Source organism: Zingiber officinale, chromosome 4B (assembly GCF_018446385.1).
Source record: "Zingiber officinale cultivar Zhangliang chromosome 4B, Zo_v1.1, whole genome shotgun sequence".
In the NCBI taxonomy this organism is placed as follows: Eukaryota; Viridiplantae; Streptophyta; class Magnoliopsida; order Zingiberales; family Zingiberaceae; genus Zingiber; species Zingiber officinale.
The window spans coordinates 136122868-136147093 of NC_055993.1; the positions used below are offsets into that span (position 1 = coordinate 136122868).

At 35.1% G+C, this 24226-nt stretch overlaps 1 protein-coding gene across 1 annotated transcript in view; it reads left to right on the top strand.

The window, feature by feature from the left end:
* Window positions 1-1494: 1494 nt before the first annotated feature.
* The window catches only part of LOC121976920 (sodium/hydrogen exchanger 7-like), a 46825-nt gene continuing 24093 nt past the window's right edge, over window positions 1495-24226 (top strand). Inside the window, exons 1-9 of the mRNA XM_042529337.1 lie at window positions 1495-1581; window positions 1686-1843; window positions 7056-7157; window positions 7233-7350; window positions 11135-11187; window positions 11267-11332; window positions 11527-11571; window positions 14102-14157; window positions 21029-21213. Coding sequence (XP_042385271.1) covers window positions 1510-1581; window positions 1686-1843; window positions 7056-7157; window positions 7233-7350; window positions 11135-11187; window positions 11267-11332; window positions 11527-11571; window positions 14102-14157; window positions 21029-21213 — 855 coding nt within the window. The 5' untranslated portion in view covers window positions 1495-1509. The remainder of the gene's footprint in view (window positions 1582-1685; window positions 1844-7055; window positions 7158-7232; window positions 7351-11134; window positions 11188-11266; window positions 11333-11526; window positions 11572-14101; window positions 14158-21028; window positions 21214-24226) is intronic.

Here is a 24226-nt window from a genome sequence, read left to right on the forward strand (position 1 = left end):
TCTCATTTCTTATTTTGGCTATCCTCGTATGTCCACACATCGACCTTAACATCCTCATCTCTGCAACTCTCATCTTCTGCTCATGTGCTCGAGTCATAGCCCAACATTTAGCTCCATATAACATAGCAGGTCTAACTGCAGTTTTATAGAACTTACCTTTGAGTTTAAGAGGTACTTTGCGATCACACAAAACACTCGACGCTCCCCTCCATTTCACACATACTGCTTGTATTCTATATAAGACATCTCTCTCAATCTCTCTATCGTTTTGCAAAGTGATCCTAAATATTTAAATCTCTCGGTTCTGGGCAACTCATCCTCTCCTATCTTAACAATTGTCTCATTACTTCTAATATTGCTAAACTTAAATTCCATATATTCTGTCTTAATCTACTAAGCTTAAAACCTTTCTCTTTTAGTGTTCCCTGCCAAGATTTTAGTTTAGCATTTACTCCTTCACGTGTTTCATCTACTAAAATAATATCATCTGCAAATAACATGCACCACGGTACTGTGTCTTGAATGTGCGTAGTGAGTTCGTTCATAATTAGTGTAAAAAAATAGGGACTTAGAGTTGATCCTTGATGTAACCCTATCTTTATTGGAAATGCTTCAGTTATTCCGCCTGAAGTCTTTACTCTGATCGTTACATCCTCGTGCATATCCTTAATTAGGTCAATATATGTTACGCTAATACATCTCTTTTCTAGAATTCTCCGTATAATTTCTCTTGGGACTTTATCATAAGCTTTTGCTCCAGATATTTTTCAATTAATTGTCAATGAATACCCTATCTTTATTGCTCAGGAATTTTTTTGTTTTCAATATCATATTAAATAATTTTGTAAGTCATTCAATACCTTGTTTCCCTATATACTTCCATACCTCTATCGGAATATCATCTGGTCCAATGGCTTTTCCATTGTGCATCTCATTTAAAGTTTGTTTTACTTTTGAAGTTTGAATTCTAAGATAAAAATTAAAATTTCTATGCTCATTTGACCTACTTAAATTACCTAAGTTAAGTTGGTCACCTAAACCTTCATTAAAAAGTTGATGAAAATATCTCTTCCATCGCACATCAAAAAAAAAAAAAAAAATACTCATGGGTAATTCTAAGTGACTAGTTGAAGTGTTAACATAGTGTTTAGAGCAAGCATTTGTATGGAAGAAAAGACTCATTAAATGATAACTTGGTTCCTTTGATTCTCTAGACTACTACAAAATCATGGCACTTATGGTCGAGCCATGATATTGGAAGTACCAAAATGCACTATGCATTATGTAAAGCCTATCATGTATTATTTTTGGTCCCTTGTTCCTTTCATTTACAAGGTAGGATATTAACAAACTTATTCCCATTTCAATTGGAGGATTGATGAGTTTGCTTCCATTTCTATGATAATGTGTATCATACAATTATCTTTCATCGTTAAGAAAGAAATGGTGCTTTGAGCTAGCTTGCAGTTGCTCAAGATTAACACTAAACTTCTGTTGGTACAGAAATGCATGATGCAAATGCTGCTGCTTGCTGGACCAGGAGTTATCATATCAACCTTTTGCGTTGGGTATGCTGTGAAGGTGTGCTGACTTCCATTATGCTCAATGCTTTGAGGCATCTTTGTCCATCATTGCTACAATTATAAACCTCTCTTGGGCTTCAAGCTTTGATAATAATGCTGCAGATTACCTTTCCCTATGGTTGGGATTGGAAGATATCATTGCTTCTGGGAGGGCTACTTAGTGCTACTGATCCTGTTGCTGTCGTTGCATTACTGAAAGAACTTGGAGCAAGTAAAAAGATGAATACAATAATTGAAGGTGAATCCCTCATGAACGACGGGTATGACCTTTTCATCCATTTAATTGAGATATTGTGCTGCATCCTTACAAAAATTTCATACATACATGGGTTTCAATACAATTTTTTAGTGCTTAAAACTGGGCGCCAATTGGCAATAATCCATACAGATTGATGCTTAATGACACCAACTCATACTAACACACAGTAAGGGACACAGTAAGGGTGTCGGCATGGAAACCCTACTCTGTTTTATGGGAATTTCCTGTTTTCATTTCTAAATTTCTCATTTTATAGTTTTTTTTATAGTGTATTTTTCTTTTTTTCTTTTTTTTTTTGTTAAGTTGGAGTTTATTTGTAAAAGAAATATCAAAAACTGATATTTTTTGATGTTTTTTTTTTCAATATCTAATTTCCCCCCCTAGGAAACCCAAATTGGATACAGAAAATAGAGAATTCCACAAACCCAGCTGGCCTTTGAATCTTCAGTTAAGGAAGTGGATTAGAAAGGCCATTACGGCATTAATGCTTCTGCCTGTGAAGGATTTACAAACAATTCTGTATGGTTATCTTGTTGCCATGGTAACTCTGTGGAGAAAGAAATAAATCTGTGTGCATGGTTTTGTAAAGGTGGTTGCCATGGTAACTTGTGGAGAAGAAATAAATCTCTGTGCATGGTTTTGTAAAGAACCATCACATTGTTGATTTAACAATGAGCAACTTGCAAGATCATTAAAACCAGAAAGTTGCAATCAAGAAAGTTACTATAAAGGAATTAAGGCAACAATACAAATTAGCAGTTTTGTAAATGTAGTATAAATGGCTACCGACTAGCCAGAAGTTGGTAATAAAAAATTAAGATGGTGATTTACAAATATGGTTCGACCATCATAGATTTTCATCAATGCAGGATAACTACCACACCAACATGAGCTAATTTGCCTTATTGGTGCTCTATTTTTCTCCAAAATGTGGTTTTTGATTTTGATTTTTTTTTTTTTTTGATAATTCTTTGCTCCTTCTGTATCGGTCATACATATCGCAAATTCTTTTGTGTAAAAATAATAATGAATCAAAATTAATTGGTAAATAAATGTTACACAATGCTAAGGATCGTGGAATCCACTAGGGGGAGGGGGATAGATGTCCCGAATTCATGTAAAATATAATTTAATTCAGTTTGTCAGATGATAATGTGTGCATGGATGATTAAGATATCAAAGTATGAAATATACGTCATCAAAATAAATGCACAATAGACATACTAACAAATACTTACAAGATTATTAGTATAGTTTGGAGACTTTCTCCTACATCCACGGCCCACAACACATCTATTACATCTCTCCTTGAAATCTATCCACTAAATACTCCTTTAAATGAGATGATGGAGTATGCCATTACAATGAGTTAGATACATCACTAGATTCTCCTCACAATGATCATGCTACTGAACTACTCAGTCCCAGCTCTATCGACTCTCCCTAGTTTATTGGGACATACCCTCAGCCTAGGTCCCTCTTAGCCGGTCGCAACATTGAGTATCCTTTTTTTCAATCAATGAAGATCCATAAACCGATAGACATGCATATGTAGTTTGTGAAACATCCTATCAATATCAGGTATATCATTCTCAAAACGACATCTATAGCGACATTCCCACAAAAGATAAATCATGCATAAAACCGCCAAGTATCGCGGCTTCATAATGCGTTGGTTACCTCTATAATGCTGCTGGAAAATCTGCATCAGTCTTCCAATCGTTCGTACCTCATATCGAATTTTAAACCATCTTCTCACCTTGTTCCATAAAGCTCGGGTAATGGAGCACTCAAAACAAATGTGTGCATTTGATTCGTCCACCTGCTGGCAGAATGCACAACTCTTGTAAGACTCATATGCAAATTTGTCCGCTATCTATAGCTTCCCATGAGCAAGTAGCCAAATAAAAAAACGATGTTTTGGCAGTATTCCTTCCAAATCATTGATGTCGAAGTTACCACAGGTCCCTTTGGCTGGAAGAACTCATATACATTGGCTGGCTCATTTTTCTCCGCAGCAAACCATTCTAGCAGCTTCATGTCTATTGTTCCTTGTCCGTTCATCCCCTGAACCAACTGATCTCGAATGTCAACAAGTCGCTTAGCCAAGGGGGAATCCGAGGCTTTCAAACGACATTGCCAGAAATCAATTCTTTTGATGTAGTGATGATGGACCCATCGCACCCATAATGAATCTGTCTTGCATTGTATATACCATAGTGTCCTGCATAATAAGGCATTATTCAATGCTTGTAAATGTTGAAGTCCATAACCTCCCTCTTGCTTATCTTAGCCCAAGAGATTGATGGGGGTTTGGAAGACCAAACGAAAGTCCAACAAATTCCATAGAATTTATCAATCATCCCACTCGGTATGGGAAGAATTGAGAGCCAATAACATTCTACAGCTTGAGGACTAATCCGACCAATTCTAAGCATCCAGTATAGGATAATGTGTGCTTTGGCTATGCATTTGTCTTCTTTGTTATTGCATCAAGCAAGAGCCCATAGTTGACAATTCGTAGCTTCTCTGTAGCAAGAGGAATACCCAAATACCGAAAAGGAAAAACACCCTCCTACAAATCGGTAATCTGTAGTAATTGTGCCTTGGTTGTGTCATCTACTCCGGCCATATGCATGTTAGACTTTAAGGGATTAGCTCTCAAACCCGCTTTATCCCCAAAATCCTCTAGATAACCCACAGTCAATGTAATAGAGGTAACATCAGCTCTTGCAAATATCAAGAGGTCATCGACATAGGCTAGATGAGTGATCTTAGCTTCTCCACACATGGGTGAAAATGGAAAGAAGCCAGCCATGAAATTACCTTCAATCTTCTTGATAGTACTTCAAGACAAAGGCCAACTAATAAGGGTGATAGTGGGTCTCCTTGCCTTAGCCCCCGCCTCCCACTTAAGAAACCGTGAATGCCGCCATTTAGGCTTATAAAATACAAATATGTGGTAACACATTCTTGGATCTAGTCTTAGAACTATTGAGGAAAACCAAAATCAACAAGTGCCGACATGAGGAAGTCTCAATCCACCGTGTCAAAGGCCTTCCGCAAGTCAATTTTAAGCATGCATCTAGGGGATATCCTTTTGCGAGCATACTTTCGGAGCAATTCCTGTGCTAGATTGATGTTGTCTCCTATGGAACGCCCTTGCACAAAAGCTACTTGTGCTGGATCCAACAAGCTGCCCATAACGGTAGCTAACCGGTCGGCCAAGACTTTGGCAATAACCTTGTAGAAAACATTTTGGCAATAACCTTGTAGAAAACATTGCAGCAAGATATTGGTCTATAATCTGCAACTCGCAGGCATGATCAGCCTTTGGAACTAAAGCAATCAAAGTATGATTCCATTACTTGAGAAGTACATCGAGTATCCTTTCTTAAATGGCCTATGATCCTCTTAAGTCATCCTAGGCAAGGCCTTGTTGTTAAGGATCTTCACTAGTGAAGGATATAAGATATGACTATTTCTTCTAGTTCCATGCACAAGCAATCACACTCTTAAGATATGAAATAAGAATAAGATGAGAAAAATCAACTTCTAGCTTATTTGATAGATAAAAACTTAGACTTAGATGAGAAGTTATCAAGGGAAACCTTAATCCACAAGCATCAAACTTTGAATGAGTTTTCCAATCCCCTTGGTGATTCTTGCTCTAAATGTGTGCTGTGTTTGTGCCAAGTATGTGCCAAAATACATGTTATTAGGAATTCACTACTACTAAGATATAGCAATTAACAATCATGCTTGTTATATAAATATATAAAAGTAGTCTCAAAATATTTAATGTGATAAGTCATCAAATTATGTAATTGTCCACTTCAGGCATATTTAAAAGATGAATCATAAATAACAATTTGCATGAGGCAAATCAACAAGGGAGGAATCAACAATCGCTTCATTAAGGTTGCTTTCATGCTATAAGATGCAACCATGGAAATTAGTTAAGCTCCCACATAGATTGTGTTTCTACATTGGATAGTTGTGTACTTTTGGGTAGAAATCTAGTATCTTCACAAAAAAAGTATACTGAAGTGGTCAAATCAAGTGCAAAGGTAAATAGAAGACCATGGTCCTCTCCATATGTGAGTTTGTTTGACTCAAGCAACAATAACTGGGTTGCATATTGCTCTTATTAAACTAATGAATGCATATTGTGATAATCGTGTTATAAATGTATGTTGCTTCTAAGCTAGTTACCCAGCCGTTCAAGAGTACAAAACACATAGAGATAGAGTATAATTTTGCTAGAGAAAAATTGTAAAATACAAGGAGTTTGCATCTTTTGTTAATTTCAATAATAAGTTGATGGATTTGCTAACTGGTCCTTTTAGAGATGCTAGAATTAAAGATATTTTAACAAATTGGGTACTTCATAATATCCCAGAGTTAGCGTTGAGGATTTTGCTATGACATCTGCATATAAAACAAATTGGGTACTTTATAATATCCTGGAGTTAGTGTTGAAGACTTTGCTATAATATCTACATATAAAAGGGCAAGTTGTAATATGTAAATGTGTAATGTAATACATATGTAGGCAGGCAGAGGGAGCTACCTATGGTTTGATGATTTTTCCTTATTATTCAAGACATATCAATTGAATAAATATAGGGTGTGATCCCATCTACTATCCTATAATCTGAATAGTGACCTAATCTTTTACCTATTCATGTAGTATTCGTCCCAAATTTTCATTTATACTTAATACATATTCCCAATATGGTTTAGAGAATGAAGCATTATTCTATGTTAGAACATTCCATTTGTCTTCAAATAACAAGTAGAAGATCATCTATTTCTTTTGAGTGCTTGAAAATTGAAGTATGTAATAGGCCCTGGAAAAGTACAATCCTGTCTCCCGAGACTGGAGACCTTTGCTCACTTAGGAGAGACAAACACACATGCTGACGATGTGGGGGTATCTCAACAATCTCATATCACGATATACTAAGGTTTAAGACCCAAGACTATCACTTAGGTGAGGGATCTTCCCTCACTTCAAGAGTGATATGCACAGACTGCTGCTATGAGTCATCTCAATGAAGTGATTGACATAGATAACTGCACTAGAATGTGTTAGTAGACCTTTACCCAATTGATAATTTGTTATCTGGATACACAATTATTCACCAAGTTTTCTAATAAACACATTTATTGACTGAAATTTCTCCATTTACTAAGCTATTCTTTTTCAGGACTGCAATTGTTGTATTCCAGTTATTCTACCAAATAGTCATGGGTCAGAGCTTCAATGTGGGTGAAATTATTGAATTTTTATCAAAAGTTTCACTTGGAGCGTAAGTTATTTACTTTATTCATTTTAGTGTATTTAAGTTAATATGCAATGTTGGTTATGAGTTTTCTAATTTCAGTGTAGCTATGGGCCTAGCTTTTGGAATAGCATCTGTGATATGGTTGGGTTTCATATTCAATGACACAGTTATTGAGATCACATTGACTCTAGCTGTCAGCTACATTGCTTTCTTCACGGTAAGTTTAGACACCTCTATCATTTCCAGTGTTGATTTTTCTTGGCAGACCTTTCTAGAGACTAAGTTACTAGACAAGTGCACCACATTTAATCAATCAAGGCTCAAGTCTTGTTCTTAGATAAATTTATCCATCTAGGTGATGCAATGATGGGATGTTGGTTACAATTTATTAATTTTTTGATCATGTATTTTTTTTTTCACTTTTGTTTGGTTCCTTCTGCAAAGCTTACATAACTTAATTTTAATTATACATCTTAACTGATCATCCAAGTCATTCCTAGGTTTTGATATTTGAGAATCTTGTTGAATATGCACTAAATGCTCCCAATGTCGGTTTGCTATCTTCAAAATACTTCTAAGTGGTTCAACATATTTGGCGATATTTCAGGATTTTAGATAAACTATATACAATAGTATTTTGAAACTTTACATTTTTATGCTCCACCATAGCTATTTAAGGCGTAAGGCTCCCAAAAGCGCATAAGTGTTGCGGGGCATGAGGCTGGCATTTTTGCCAAAAATTTTCACTAACAAAATTCAAATATTTCACAAACTATTAAACAATAATGTAAATATAAAATTCATTAGCGATGCATTTGTTTCCAATGGGTGTACTTATTTTCCATTTTACCCCTTCCACCAACCACTGTAGTTTGCATTTAAAGAACAACACCTGCTGTATTTCAAAGAACAACACTACTGCGGTGCTGATTTCAAAATACAGCATCAAAGTGGTGCTTATTTTAAGCAAAAATAACTGAAATAAGTGGGAGGGAGGTTGAAGCTGATGTTTTAGAAAAATCAGTGCCGAAAATAAGTGAAATAAGTGGGAGGGGAGGATGATGCTGATGTTTTAGGGGAGAGGAAGAGTCCGGAAAAGAGAATATCAGTGAAATAAGTGGACTAAGGGAGGTTAATGTTCATTTTCTAGGGGAGAGGAAAAGCCACACAAGAAAAATGTGTCGCATGCATGCAAATTAATGTAACCTAATTAATTTAAAGGGTAATTAAAGGAATAAGTTGGGCTTTAATTTTTTTTTTAACTTCAATAAGGTGAGGAAAATCGAGCCTTAAGCGTGCGCTTAAGCGCGATTCATTCAAGTAGGCGTAGCCAGGTGTGCGTTTTTTACAACTATGTGCTCCACTAAGATGTTGGTGCTATCAATGTTGTATTAGACTATTTCTAAGTAAGTGAACATATATATATAGCATGTTTTTATGTGTTGGATCAGTTGGATGTGACTAGAGGGGGTGGGGTGGGGTGCATAGATGCTCACTTCTTTTGATTGTGTGTTTACAATTCTAGTTAGCATAGAGGAAAATACAAACAACAAACTCAAAACAATGCAAGTTGTTTTATGTGGGTTGATAGTTCCCATGACTCCTACTTCATGACCTATAATCCTTGGGTGGATCACTTCTAGAATTCCACTACTTTTCTCCTTCTCGGATATGTAGGTGGAGAAACCTCTTACGACACCTGTTATTACATCAATACAAGAGGAATACAAAGACAAGCAAAATAAATATAAAAAATAACAATAATTAGCACTTGTTTTTGTTGCTTTCTTGCTCTTTTGCTTGGCTGGAAAATGGCTCAAGATGCTCCTGCATTCTTTACCTCTAAAAAGCTCCAAGAGTTAGGTCAAAATTCCCATGCTTTCCTTTTATAGATTGCTCACTATTCTAGAATCTGCTAATCAATTGACTAGTTTGAATCCATTTGTTGACCAATCTTTGTAGCTCATTGTTGCTACACTACCTTTTCAGACCAACGACTCTTTTCCTGTTGCATCAATCGACTAGTCATGTATTGAATCTTGCCTAATGATTATCTAGTCTACTAGTCAATATTTTATTCATTTATTTCCCAGCTTGAGTTGACTACTTGGTTGACCTGACTGAGACCTATATTGATTGATACTTTGATTCCAGCCATTCTAAGACTGAAACTGTGTCATGTTAAGAAATCTCATGTCTATGAGTCTTCCTTATCTACCTAGTTTAATTTGACATTGACTTACCTAAACTTTTGTGGCCTAAAGACTACTTCCAATGCCTAGAGAATCAATTTTTTCAAGACTTCATCCATTGCCTATTATCTAGTGGACTTCGACCAACCAAGATTTTCTAGTTGCCTAGCCTCAAGTCAACTTTGACTTGCCATGACTTTCGCTTGCCTACGGATCACTCTTTTAGAACTTCCTTTATTGCCTGACATCCAATGTTAAGTATAGCCAATTGTGATATACTTGACACCTCCAAACATTAAAACACAACTTTGGTGAAAAACCAAGCTAGCCTAATTGCACCAATAATACAATAGTAAGTTGAATCTTCACTTTTTTATGCTCCATTAAGGTGTTGGTGCTATACAATATTGTACAGGTAGCTAAACTCAGTCTATGTTTTTTAGATAAGCAGGTACATACATATAGCATGTTTTTATGTAATTGTATAGTATGTTAATCTTTAAATCTAACGCATGTTTTCAATAGATGTTCAAATCTATAATAATGCCTCAGCATTTTCAAGTCTATCACAGGGTTTCAATTTCATTAACAAATCTATCACTTGTGAAACTTTCATTCATTCGAACTCACTAACTTGGTGGAACATCAACTCAACCAAATCATCTACATCAATTGCCAACTCAACTAGGGTTAATTAATTTAAGAGAAACCTAGTATCAAATCCCTAAATACCTAAAGCTTGATCCCCCCAAAGTAGCAATCTTCCCATGCTTCATCATAACTTCTCGTTGCAATTGCATTTGCATGGTTAAGCTTATCTATTGGGGTTAATCCACCAAGTTGCTGGCAAAATAGGTTGTGGAGGTGGTGAGTCCTAGATTGGAGGTGGGATGCAATAGATTAGAGATGGCAGTGCAGATAATAGAGGAGGGGTTGGGGCAATGGTGGGAGGGATAGTGGTGGGGAGCTAGAGGAGTTGGAGACAAGGATGATATTGATGGAGGAGATGGTGGAGGAGGTGATGGAGAAATCCAACTTGAATCACTCATCTCTGCCAATGATGATAGCGAATGGTTCACTACTGTGGGATCGAGAGTAGTTTGTAATAATGCAACGTTGACATAAATTTGATAGTTTTCCATTAGGAAGTCTTGAATCATTTCCATGAATTATAGATAGTTTAAAATTCTAAATTAGTTAAAAAAAGAAATTTATTTGACATTGATTGTCATTTAAGTTCCAAGATTTAAAGTTCTGAATTAGATCTAAAATTTACAAGTTGGATTTAATAAAGATAAGGAATTAATATGCTAAAACTATTTCTTAACAAATTTTTCCCAGCATTTTGATCCCAGCCATCATAATCACTGAACTCTACACAAATTGCAATTTACTACATCTTGGAACCCTTTTATCCTCTTTTGAAAATTGATAAAGCTAACCTAACTTGCATCATTATAACTACATTGGAAAGACCACATCTAAAGATCTAAGTGTGAAACAAATGAATCATTTAATTATTGGAATGGAAAATATGTTAAATTCATTTTTTTTTATCTGATTTCATTTGTATGGATTGAGTGAAACTGGAAATACCAATGTTTTATGTGTCACATTTTCAAAATGACTATAAAGCAGTTTTGATGGGTGCAACTGCAACATATTGAATTATTTTCATTGTTTTTTCATGGATTTCTTAGAGTTAAAGAAATTTGTTCAAGTTCATTTACAAACAAGGTAGTGTATATTTCTTTTTGCATTAAAACTAGCTTATTTTCTTGCTATTCACCATGGTGATTTTTTTCATAGGCTCAAGATGGTGCAAATATTTCAGGTGTCCTGGCTGTGATGACTTTAGGAATGTAAGTGCACTTTCTTGCAATGATGTTTGCAATTGTTTAGTTTATAATTTTCTTCATATAAGTTCACTTGAATTGGCAGGTTTTTTGCAGCTTTTGCTAGAACAGCATTTAAGAGCGATAGTGAAAGAAGTTTGCATCATTTTTGGTATGGCTGCTATAGACCCTGATAACCTATATTCTGGAGATTGGCTGCATTTCTTGTTCATGTTTGCTTTTACAATAACACTTAAGTGTGTAAACTTTTAGATAATATCAAACTACACTGCTTTTATTGCATTCATTGATGTGGTTAATGTACTTCTGTCATGAGAAAAAAAATAACTTTTAATTCTTTTTCAGGGAAATGGTTGCTTACATTGCAAACACATTAATATTCATCTTAAGGTATAACTATTTCATTTAATGTTTCATTTTCATAGGCTCATCAAAGTTTATCTTGTTCATTGATAGAAGAGTTTTTGCATTTATATTGTATGTTTTTTTCTTTTCCCCTGTTTCTGGTTATCCCTACTGAGTTACAGAAACAGATTGTTTACATTACTAAGGTATGACTAAGTTAGCTTTCCTTAGACCTTCCATTGTTGCATTGGTTAGCGCCTCATGGAATGAACAGTCTCTTTCTTGTTCTTTTTGTCTACATTCTTACTTGCTTGATTTCATGGTTCGTGCTTTTCTTATTTGTATAGGATGCAGACAGAAAAAAATATTATTTTATTTTAAAGAGAAGCATTAGATTATATTTATAGAACTCAGCATAACATCTTGTATCGAAATATCTAAATCTATTCAACCTACAATTATCAATAATTTTTGACTAATAATTCTAAAATTTTCTTAAAGTTGGAGCATACTCGATGTTATCTATGTCCAACTTGTCACAAAATTCGTTCATGATGATCTTGGGATATTTTCACTGGATGAATGTGACAATTTTTAAATGATCTTCAAAATGTCTACTATGGGTTAATTTTAGGAGTAAGATCAAATGAGATTGATCGGACTCCAAATGACAAGAATGTTAGAGAGGAGATTGTAAGATCCAGCTCCTATTCAAGAGAAAGATGATACTAGAGAGGAAAATGACTAGGACTCTATCTTTTTGAAGTTGCAGCTAGTGGAGACAGAGCATTGCAAAATAAAAGCAAAATTAGAGTTCCAACAATTTCTTAGAGTGGAGAAAAAAATGCCTGAAGGAGTTGCTGGAAATTTTATTATGAGAGAAGAGAGATGTTGGAAACTGAAAATTAATTCCATATTAAATCATCCTCACAAACGAGAAAAGAGGGTGGTGAAATAGAAACTTGTGGCACCTTAATTTGAGACAGGAAAAACAAAAAAAACTTAGGAAGAATAGATGCTTCACATTAATCAACTTCGCTTTGAAATACTCTCTCCCTTTTGATTCACCATTCCCATCTTTTTTTCGCAGATCTAACTTTGTCTTTTCATGTCTTCTTTTTAGCCTTGTACCTTCTCTTCTTTTTTGTTTTTTGATTTTTTAAAAAGTTGGCCCCTTCCTGCTATGACCACTATTTGTTTTGGATGTGGCCCATCCTAGACTAGTCATGTTGGATCTAGTCAATGGCAGAGTCAAACCAAGAGATCCCAATCAAAGAATCCTCTCAAATTAAATTACAGGTGAAAAAAAAACGCATAGTGAGGTCAAGACAAGTGTTGTTTTAAAATGGTTCCATGTTGATTGACATGGAACCTTCTGGTTCTGCCTATTGTCCAACAAGTGAAACAAGTTTGAGACGCTTGATAGAAAGAGAAGGCCACTCTTGCACGATGGAGCTTTAATGAGTGACCATGACGAAGCTTCTATGAGCGACTATAAGGACTAGGCTTCTGTGAGGGTGAGGGCTACACTTCAACTATTTCATGGCAACCCTTCTGGGATGGGACTTTTGCGATGATAGTTGCAATGAAGGATCATCTTCTTTTGGCATAGTTGTGACTCCTACCCTTTCCTCTAGATGCTCTTACTCTTCTCATTTTTTCCCTTATTCTTCCTTCTTGGTGCATCTGATACCACATGTCAGTATGGCACCAACATCTCCAACGACCAAAACCTTGAAATTTGAACAATATTTCAGACCTTGGATAGAATCTTTCTAGATGGAGGTGGGAGGTCAGGCAGTCCTCAACCAACATTTACTAGCAGTCATTGATTTTTTATTTTTTTTTTGGTAAGTAAAAGTTGTATATCATGTGTCAAAATGTACAAAATGAGGCTTTAGGGGTTACTCATGTATGATGAAGTATCAAATCTGAATAGACGTCTAAAGGCCTATATACATGAAGTTGCACGCTCCTGTATCCTTTCTACATCTAACTATCCCTCATCAAAAAAGAAGTCATTGTTGTTGCTATACTTAGGGGACAATGGTCAGCAGTTTCTTCTGCCTTTGGTCGTTTCTACATGGACCTGCAGTGAGAGGATGATTGGGGTGGATAGACAATCAAAGGCAAAGCTAGCAAGGATGCTGAAAGCCTTGCAAGTCTCACTATGAAAATTTAGAAGATAAATAAAATAATCTTATATTTTTGTTTTGTAATAGGTTTATGAAATTAAATTTTTAATTCTTTTTCTTAATCTTGAAATAGAATATTGCATGCTTGGACTACTGATATGGTACAAGGGATATTGCTGTAATGCTACTACCAGGCTACCATATAACACAATGATAAGGCCATAAATATGCTCAGGATATCTCCCATTTTGTATTGTTGCTATTTTTATTTTTTTATTTATTTTTCTTATGAAATTTCTAAATCTTGTTAATGATCCTCTGGAAAAAGAGTGGCAGTGAGCAATTTTATTTGAACATCACTTTTTCTGTGCTATTAGTAATCTTCAATTGCTGTTGCTTTCTTGTCATGATTAAACCCTTACCACTTTCTTTTGTCTCAGTGGAGTGGTTATTGCTGATGCTATATTTCACAATGAAAGCCATTTTGAAAGGCATGGTAAGTAATGTTTTCCCTGTTAGTGTGATTGTCACAAATTTCTTTAGAATGTTCCCTGAATGAAAAACTTATTAGGAATAGCTCAATTGTCATTCACCAGGAAATATAAAACTTGCACAATATATAGGACTCTGAAGTTTTCTGACCTCACCTGTTTAACTATATTGATATATGTACGTTTTAATTATTTTTATTTCCACTCTTGGAGCTAAAGTGATTTTAATTCACATTAGAAGGCATGATGAAGCTTATACCACTGAAGTTACCTTGAGACCATGCTCCAGTTTTCAATGAAGTTAGGAAAGTTTTGTGTTCCCACTTTCTTTGGTTTATCTACTGTACATCTTCGTGTGTTGGGAAAACAGTCTAGAAGTTTAATAATTTTATCTATATAGCTTACCTTATTCAGAAAAGGCGTTTCAAAACATTAATGAAGATAATGGACAAGAAAGAAAAGGAGAAAGATGCTTTAGTTTACCATGCCTTCCTTGGGGCCTTGAGCACCAATTGTTGTGGTAAAAGTCCTAAAGCCGTGCCATTATGGTCGAGAAGAGCTGTCATGTGAATGACGTCATAGCCTTTGTCTTCCAAGGAAATATGCTCGAACGTCCAATGTTTAAACCATTGTTTGATTAACATGACATCATTTATTGGAAAAAGAGCAAATGCATAGAATTTTACTAAAATTGTTCCTCTAAATGGTTAGCTAAGGATTCTGTTTTCTTGACAGATTCCTCTTGTGTTTTTATCCGTGGATAGGGTGAATTTCATTTTCACTCCAAAAGACTACACGTTTTTGTAAAATGCCTTCTAGAATTTTCATTATTATCAAAGTGCTGATAGAGTTTACCCTTATTTGCCAAATGTCTTCAAAACTTCAAAATTGGCAAAATGCCCCTCAGTTTTAACTTTCTAGTCAGCATTTTAACATGAAACTTGAGGGAATATTTTGCAAAAAGAGGTACACTTTTGTGGTGAAAGTGAAAATTATCATAGTGGATATTACTTGAAGACTTCCAGGTATTGTCAGTCAGTGTAACTAATCTACAGTAGCTCTGTTTCAATATAATCTTGGAACTTTAGACATTGGTTTTTCCCTTGGGGTTGTTTCTAATGAAGACTTTGATTTCAACTTTGTGTGGACAAATAACTCATACAGTGGGTATTCATTCCGACCCAATGAAATCAGACCCAAAACTTGGATTCTTTTGGTCTTTTATTTAGGTTGCTATACAATGTTGTAAATGACAGTAGACGGTGGCGGTCATTGACCACCTAAGCACCGCCTAGACGATTGAATTTTTTTATTATTTTTTATATATAATATTATAAATACTCATTATTCTTATATTTACTTTTAATAAAATATATTAATTAAAAATAAAAAATAATCTAAATATTTAAAAATAAAAAATAAAATAATTTTTTTTAAATATATATATATATATATATATATATATATATATATATATATATATATATATATATATATATATATTAAATTAATGGGATAATTTTATAGGCTTTTATTAAGTTTATTTAAATTATCTCAATCATAGTTAGGAGTTGATTAAAATTATTAACCTAAAGTTTAATTAAACCGTGCTCCATGTTTTGGCCAAGCGAAGAGTTTGATGATGTGTTAGGCTCGGGCGACAAGTTTGGGCCCATTGCAAGTTTGGGCGACGCGTTTGGGCCAGTTCAATGCGTTCGGATGCGTCGCCAGGCTCGCCCGACACGTTTGGACGTGTCGCAGACCAGGGGACGTGTCCGGGTCCGTTGTCGGGCTCGTGCGACAAGTTCAAGCCCATCGCAGGGCTCATGCGATGCATTCGAGCCCGTTGCCGGGCTCGCGTGACGCGTCCATGCCCATCGCAAGGTTGGGCGACGAGCATGTCATTGTGCTTGGGCAACACTTCTGGGACCATTGTCGGGCACGGATGATGTGTCTGGGTTCGCACGACGCATCAGACTCATAGCTGGGCCAGGCAACTCTTCCTAACGTGTCACGATGGCAGCGGAGGTGGCAGTCCCAGCATGGTGATGATGGAAGGAGATGAGTTACCGCTTAAAACACCGCCTTTGCTTGAGGTGGTGCAGTTGATACCTGCCTCTTGCCTAGGCGGCCGCCATTTAGAACACTGCTACTATAAAACCTGATTGACTGGTTTATCAATCTTTCATTTTCCTTGCACACCAACCTTGTACGCACTTGCTTATCTACCTCTTCTCATGTGCTATTGATTGTGCCAAGAACATTTCTTGCCTGCAAAAGCAATCTGGTGGTCTGTTTTACTGGCCAAAACATGTATATATCCTTCTGGTTCAGTTTAGTTGTTTGATTCAAAATAGCAATTATTATAACTTGACCTATGTTTATTACATATATAATATACCATTTGCTAGCTAAGTAATTTACTGTATCAAATTCTTACTTGTTGAATTATAATGTCAGTAATAGTAATGAAAGAGTGTTACTAAATTTGACAATAATTTTGGACTTAGATATTGCATATTTCAATCATTTCCCTTAATTTCAACCATGTTCACATAATAAATCTATGCTTCTTGACTTGTTCTATGGTCCAATTAGAATGCTAATACTATATGGCTAGTACAATAAAATATCATCGGTGGAACCAACAATTTGTTAGTGTAGTTTTTAAAAGATGGAATATATAGGAAACTTAAAGATAGTTTAAAATAGTTCACTTAAATTTTAAATAATCAACAACAACAACCAAGTTTTATCGCACTAGGTGAGGTCGGCTATATGGATACTTTTACACCATTGAGTTTTATCTCCTACCATATCATCATCTATACTTAAATAAATTTTATCTTGTTTTATTGTTGCTAATCAAATCTATTTTTTTGTCTTCCTCTTCCTCGTTTGATATGCATGTTTGTCATATTTTCACATCACCTAACTAGAACATTGATCGACCATCTAAGTACATGCTCGTACCATCTTAAACGTGTCTCTTGAAGTTTCCCTCAATAAATGCAATTCCGACTTTCTTTCTAATGTTCTCATTTCTTATTCTGTCTATCCTCGTATGTCCACATATCCACCTTAACATCCTCATCTCTGCAACTCTCATCTTCTGCTCATGTGCTCGAGTCATAGCCCAACATTCAACTCCATATACCATAGCAGGTCTAATTACGGTTTTGTAAAACTTTTCTTTAAGTTTTAAAGGTATTTTACGGTCACGTAAAACACTTGATGCTCTCCTCGAAGACATCTCTCTCAATCCTTTTATCGTTTTGCAAAAATGATCCTAAATATTTAAAGCATTCGGTTTTAGGCAACTCGACACCTCCTATCTTAACAATTGCCTCATTACGTCTAATATTGCTAAACTTAAATTTTATATATTCTGTCTTTATTCTACTAAGCCTAAAACCTTTCCCTTCAAGTGTTTCCCACAAAGATTTTAGTTTAGCATTTACTACTTCATGTATTTCATCTACCAAAACAACATTATCTGCAAACAACATGCACCATGATACTGTGCCTTGAAAGTATGCAGTGAGTTTATCCATAATTAGTGTAAAAAGATAGAGATTTAGGGTTGATCCATGATGTAATCCTATCTTTATTAGAAATGCTTTAGTTATTCCGTCTGAAGTTTTTATTCTGGTCGTTACATCCTTGTACATATCCTTAATTAATTCAATATATGTTTTACTAACACATCTCTTTTCTAGAATTCTCCATATAATTTCTTTTAGGACTCTATCATAAGCATTTTCTAAGTCCATGAATACCATGTGTAAATCTTATTTTTGCTCCTGATATTTTTAATTAATTGTCTAAGAAGATGTATAGCTTCTATTGCCGACCTTCCAAGCATGAACCTAAATTAATTTTTGGTCACCGAGGTCTCCTTCTTTAATCCTTTTTATATTAGTTTTTCCTAAAGTTTCATAGTATGACTCATTAGTTTAATACCTCTATAATTTGCATAATTTTTGTACGTCTTCCTTGTTCTTATATAAGGGAACTACAGTATTTATCCTTCATTAATCAGACATTTTTTTCGTTTTCATTAAGTCATTCAATACCTTGTTTCCTTAGGCACTTCCATACCTCTATCGAAATATCATCTGGTTCAACGACTTTTCTATTGTTCATCCCATTTAAAGCTTGTTCTACTTCTGAAGTTTGAATTCTACTATAAAAAATTAATTTTTTATGATCATTTGACCTATTTAAATTACCTAAGTTAAGTTGATCACCTAAACCTTCATTAAAAAGTTGATAAAAATACCTCTTCCATCGCTCTTTTATTTCTTCATCGTTTACTAGTAGTCTAGTACATTCATCTTTAATATATTTTATTTAGATAAGATCTCTTGTCTTCCTTTCTCTCACTTTAGCTATTCTATAAATGTCTCTTTCTCTTTTTTTTAATCCAATTTTTGATATAATCGTTTAAAAGTTTCATTCTTTACTTCATTCACTACTTTCTTAGCTTATTTCTTGGCTATTATATATTTTTTTTAAGTTTTCTTCGTTCTTACAAATATATAATTTCTTATAGGTTATTCTTTTTTTCATTCACTTTTTCTTGTACTTTCTCATTCACCACCAAGATTCCTTACTTAGTGGTGCATGTTCCTTTTACTTATCGAGTACACTCTTAGTTACTATTTTCAACTTTGATACCATTTTTTCCCATATTGTATTAGAGTTATTGTATATTTCACCTAATGTTTGTACTTGTACCTTCTCCTTAAATATATTTTGTTTTCCGTCCTTTAACTTCCACCACTTAATTTTAGGAGTCGTATATATTTTCCTTCTATTGATACTATGTTTGAGGCGTATATCCAACAATACTAACCTATGTTGGGTAGTTAAGCTTTCTCCAAGGATAACCTTGCAATCTTTACAAATTTTTCTATCCTTCTTCCTAACCATAAGAAAGTTAATTTGTGATTTATTATTTCCATTTTTGAATGTGACTAACGTATTAGCTAATATAAGGTCATATGCTATCGCAAAATCTAATATAGTTTTTCTTTCCTCGTTTATTGTTCCAAACCCATAACCTCCATTTACCCTCTCATATTCATCATTTTTCACCGTGACATGTTCATTTAGATCATCGCCTATTAAAATCATTTCATTTGGCAGAATGTTTTGTAATATCTCATCTAAGTCGTCCCAAAACCTTGATTTGGTAGCTTCATCTAATTTTACTTGTGGTGCATATGCACTAATTATGTTCATAGTTTCTTTTACCACTATTATCTTAAGGGTTATTATTCTATCCCCATTTCTAACTACTGCAACTTCATCCTTTAACGAACTATTTATAACAATACCCACTTCATTTCTTGCTTTATTTTTTCTCGTGTACCATAACTTAAAATCCGAGTTCTCTATCATCTTAGCCTTCTTGCCTATCCATTTTGTTTCTTGTACACACAAAATACTAATTCTTCTCCAAATCATCGTATCTACTACCTCCATTGATTTACTAGTGAGGGTTCGTATGTTCCATATTCCAAATCTTAAATTATCAATTATCCTATCATATTTGTTTTTATCCAACTTATGCTGTGAGAACTCTTACCTATTTAACACTACACCTAAGTTTTTTTTTGGAGATATAGCGGTCCTTGTCGAAACGTTACAGTCGGACCCTGCAACGCGAACTCTTGCATATTTAGCACTACACTCGAGTTCTGGAGATGTAGCGGTTATTGCCGAGATGTTACAGTCGGACCTTGCAACGCGTTCCTTCTAGGGAACAATCTAGTATTAACACAATAATTTAATGAATTCATTCATTGAATATTTATCATAGTTTTAACACTGGTTGACAACCTAACGCAACCCTCCTCCTTTATCTGGGCTTGGGACCGGCCATGACTGGTTCGTCATGGGCTTGGGACCCTCCTTTAGATAATCAAAGTTTCCAAGAAGTGTGCGCTAGTGGTATGTGGTCCACCCACATTCGATAGTGCATATACACTATTTTGGAAACATATGTGGGTAGTATTAAAAAAATGTTTATATTGATTAAAAGGACTGCATATTATACAATAAAGAATATTGGTGAGGATACTTCCACATTGAAAAAAAAACAATTAATCAAACAATGTGAGACACGTGAGCATGAAGTATAACAATCAATAATAAAATACAATGCAGAATAGATGAAATTTAAGATGCATATACATGGCATTTGAAGATTTAACAATTAAATGTTACAAAACATCAAATATAGTAGCTTAGGATTGTAAGTCATTTTTGGTTCAATTTAAACTAGTTCAAATGAATTAAAAAAATCAACTGCATATGCAAGGCCTTATATCTGTAGCTGCTATGCAACTCCCTTTCAAATCTTTCTAGGTGATGCATGAATTACATGGAATAATTTGCTGGCATTTTGCACATAACTCTTATTGTTACCATTTAATTTTGATTATTTTTTTATATAAACTTCACAAAATGTTTCTTTTAACTTAGCTGTCTCACAGGAGCAGGAAGCTGTCTCTTAGCTGTCACCTAAAATAAATGCTTGATGCTTTGGAATGAATAATCACTATATTTATGCAGATTTTACCATTCTAATCATGCTAGTACTCTGAATCTCTTATACTGTTAAATAGGACTGAACATCAGTTAGCATTAAAAGAATAATTCATGCTCATAACTTATGTCTCTTTTTCCTTCTCTTCTTAGTTCCCCTAATCCTCCTTAATACCAGCAATATTCTAATTAAAGAAATGTGAAGGATTAGGATATTGTTGGAATATATTTGGTAGTATCTTCGTCAGACTGTAATAGTAGTTGTTGAGTTGGATATGGAAACACTAATTTACTGTTTTGTTGTCAATATATTTTAACCAGGGAGTTCGTGGGGCTATGTAATGTTGCTCTATGTTTATCTTCAACTCTCGCGAATCATTGTTGTGGGGAGTTTGTATCCCTTTTTACAATACTTTGGCTATGGTATTACATGGAAAGAGTCCATAATTCTTATCTGGTCAGGATTGAGAGGGACTGTCGCATTGGCTTTGTCACTTTCTGTTAAAGTAAGTAGGCCCCTCTAAATGTTATCCATCTACAAGTTTTATTTACAGTCCTCTATGCAATATAACTACTGAACTTTCTTCTGAAACTACTACTCATATTAGAAGTCACTTTAAGCACTTTTCATAACTTTGCTATGACTGAAATTGTACTAGTTACTTTGCCATTCTTTTCAATCTTATTTATCAATTTGACAACAGAATGGTCTTGGGCCTTTGAATGGTATCTGTGACTGCATTTTTTTTTTCTGACAATTGATAAATTCATGATTCAAGTATCAGGTAATATGGCCAAACAACAATGAACTAGAATGACCTGCCCAATTTAGCTTGAGGACAGGCCTGATTGAGAGTTCCTCACTGGTTCAGCTCATCTGAAGTGTCTGTAGTTTTTCCAAGTCGCCTTAGTTTGACCAAAGGGACCACAATTAGACTGAAATATACCTTGATCAAGTAGCCCACCGTTTGTTTGAAGCACTACTGTGCCCCATGCAATCACGATCCAAAGACAGATTGATTGTGAGGATGCAAAATTCTAAGGAATGATCGAGCCAGAGTCAAAGACCAAGAGCTCTAGTCTCCATAAATATCATTATTGGTACCCTTTTCACTATAGCATCAAGTCCTCTTTATAGGCCTCACGTTCAGCTCCAAGCCTCCAAGTCATTACTAGAGGTGTCACGTGGCTCAACATGTGATGCTTCTATAACAATCCTATCATCTAATGAACTCTCCCTCTTGTCCATTGATTACCGCTTTATGTGCTAACTTGTAGTTGCCCTTGTTTTCTTCCTTAGGTTGAGCTCCTCTTCCCTTATGTGTGTGCTTAATTTTCCATGTGTATTCCTCAACAACAACAACAACTAAGCCTTATCCCACTAGGTGGGGTCGGTTATATGGATCCTTTTATGTCATTGAGCTCTATCTCCAACTATACCATCATCTATATTTAAATAAAGTTTATCTTAATTTATCATGGCTAACCAAGTTTTTTTTTGTCTTCCTCGTTTGAAATGTTTGTTTGTCATAGTTTCACATCGCCTAACTGGAGCATTTATTGGTCATTTAAGTACATGCCCGTACCATTCCTCAATAGCTGCAACTTCGACTTTTTCTCTAATGCTCTCATTTCTTATTCTATCCATTCTCATATGTCCACGCATCTACCTTAACATCCTCATCTCTGCAACTCTCATCTTCTGCTCATGTGCTCAAGTCATAGCCCAACATTCAACTCCATATAACATAACATGTCTAATTGCAGCTTCGTAGAATTTTCCTTTAAGGTTTAGAGGTACTTTACTATTATATAAAACATCCGACGCTCTCCTCCATTTTAACCATCTTGCTTGTATTCTATGTAAGATATCTCTCTCAATTCCTCCATCATTGTGCAAAAATGATCCTAATATCTAAACCTCTCGATTCTGGGCAACTCGTCGTATCTTATCTTAATAATCGTCTTATTATATTTAATATTGTTAAACTTAAATTCTATATATTCTGTTTTTAGTGTACTAAGTCTAAAACCTTTCATTTCTAGTGTTTCCCGCAAAGTTTCTAGTTTAACATTTATTCCTTCACGTGCTTCATCTATCAAAACAATATCATCTGCAAACAACATGCACCACGATACTGTGTCTTGAATATGTGCAGTGAGTTCGTCTATAATTAGTGTAAAAAGATAGGGACTTAGAGATGATCCTTGATATAACCTTATCTTTATTGGAAATGTTTCAGTTACTCCGTCTGAAGTCTTTACTCTAGTCGTTACATTCTCGTACATATCCTTAATTAGTTCAATATATGTTACGCTAGCACCTCTCTTTTCTAGAATTCTCTATATAATATCTCTTGGGACTTTATCATAAAATTTTTCTAAGTCAATGAATACCATGTGTAGATCTTGTTTTTGCTCTTGATATTTTTTTAATTTATTGTCTAAGAAGATGTATAGCTTCTATTGTCGACCTTCCGGGCATGAATCCAAATTGATTTTCGGTCACCGTGGTCACCTTCCTTAATCTTTTTTCTATTACTTTTTTCCGAAGTTTCATGGCATGACTCATTAGTTTAATACTTCTTATATAAGGGAACTAGAATACTTATCTTCTATTGATCAGACATTTTTTTCGTTTTCAATATCATGTTAAATAATTTTGTAAGTCATTCAATATCTTCTTTCCCTAGACATTTCTATACCTCTATCGGAATATCATCTGGTCTAACAACTTTTCTACATCCCATTTAAAGCTTGTTCTACTTCTAAAATTTAAACTCTACGATAAAAATTTAAATTTCTATGCTCATTTGACTTACTTAAATTACTTAAGTTAAGTTGATCACTAAACTTTCATTAAAAAGTTGATGAAAATACCTCTTCCATCGCTCTTTTATTTCTCCCTTGTTTCCATGTGTATTCCTACTAGTAAATAATCTTATGACAATTATACAACCATCAATTACTCTCCCTATTATTATATTTTACCCGATTCAAAATATTGCCCTTGTGCTTCTACTAAATAGCCCACTTTGAGGAATCAACCTATTAATCCTCTGTCTTATTTCCATAATAAACCCTTGCATGCCTATAAATTGAAAATCTTTGAGTAATTTTTTTTACCTTTCATCCTATGATCCTTGTTTATCTTTCATTATCAGTATTCTAAATGATGGTCGAGGCGGCCGCCTAGGCGAGAGGCGGGCATCAACCACACTGCCTTAGCTGAGGCGGTGCTTTAGGCGGCAACTCACTTTCTTCCGCCATTACCACGCCTAAAGTCGCCACTGCTGCCGTTTCGCCACCGCGATACATCCGGATGCATGGCTTGGGTCCGATGATGAGTTCGGATGGTCGCGCGAGCTTGGAAACGACGGCTGGGCCTGTGACGCGTTCGAACACGTCATACAAGCCCGAACGTGTCGCCCGAGCTTGGCGATGGGCCGAGAAGCGTCGTTCGGGCCTAACGCTAGGCCTCGACGCATTGCTTAGGCCAATGACACGTCCAAACTCGTC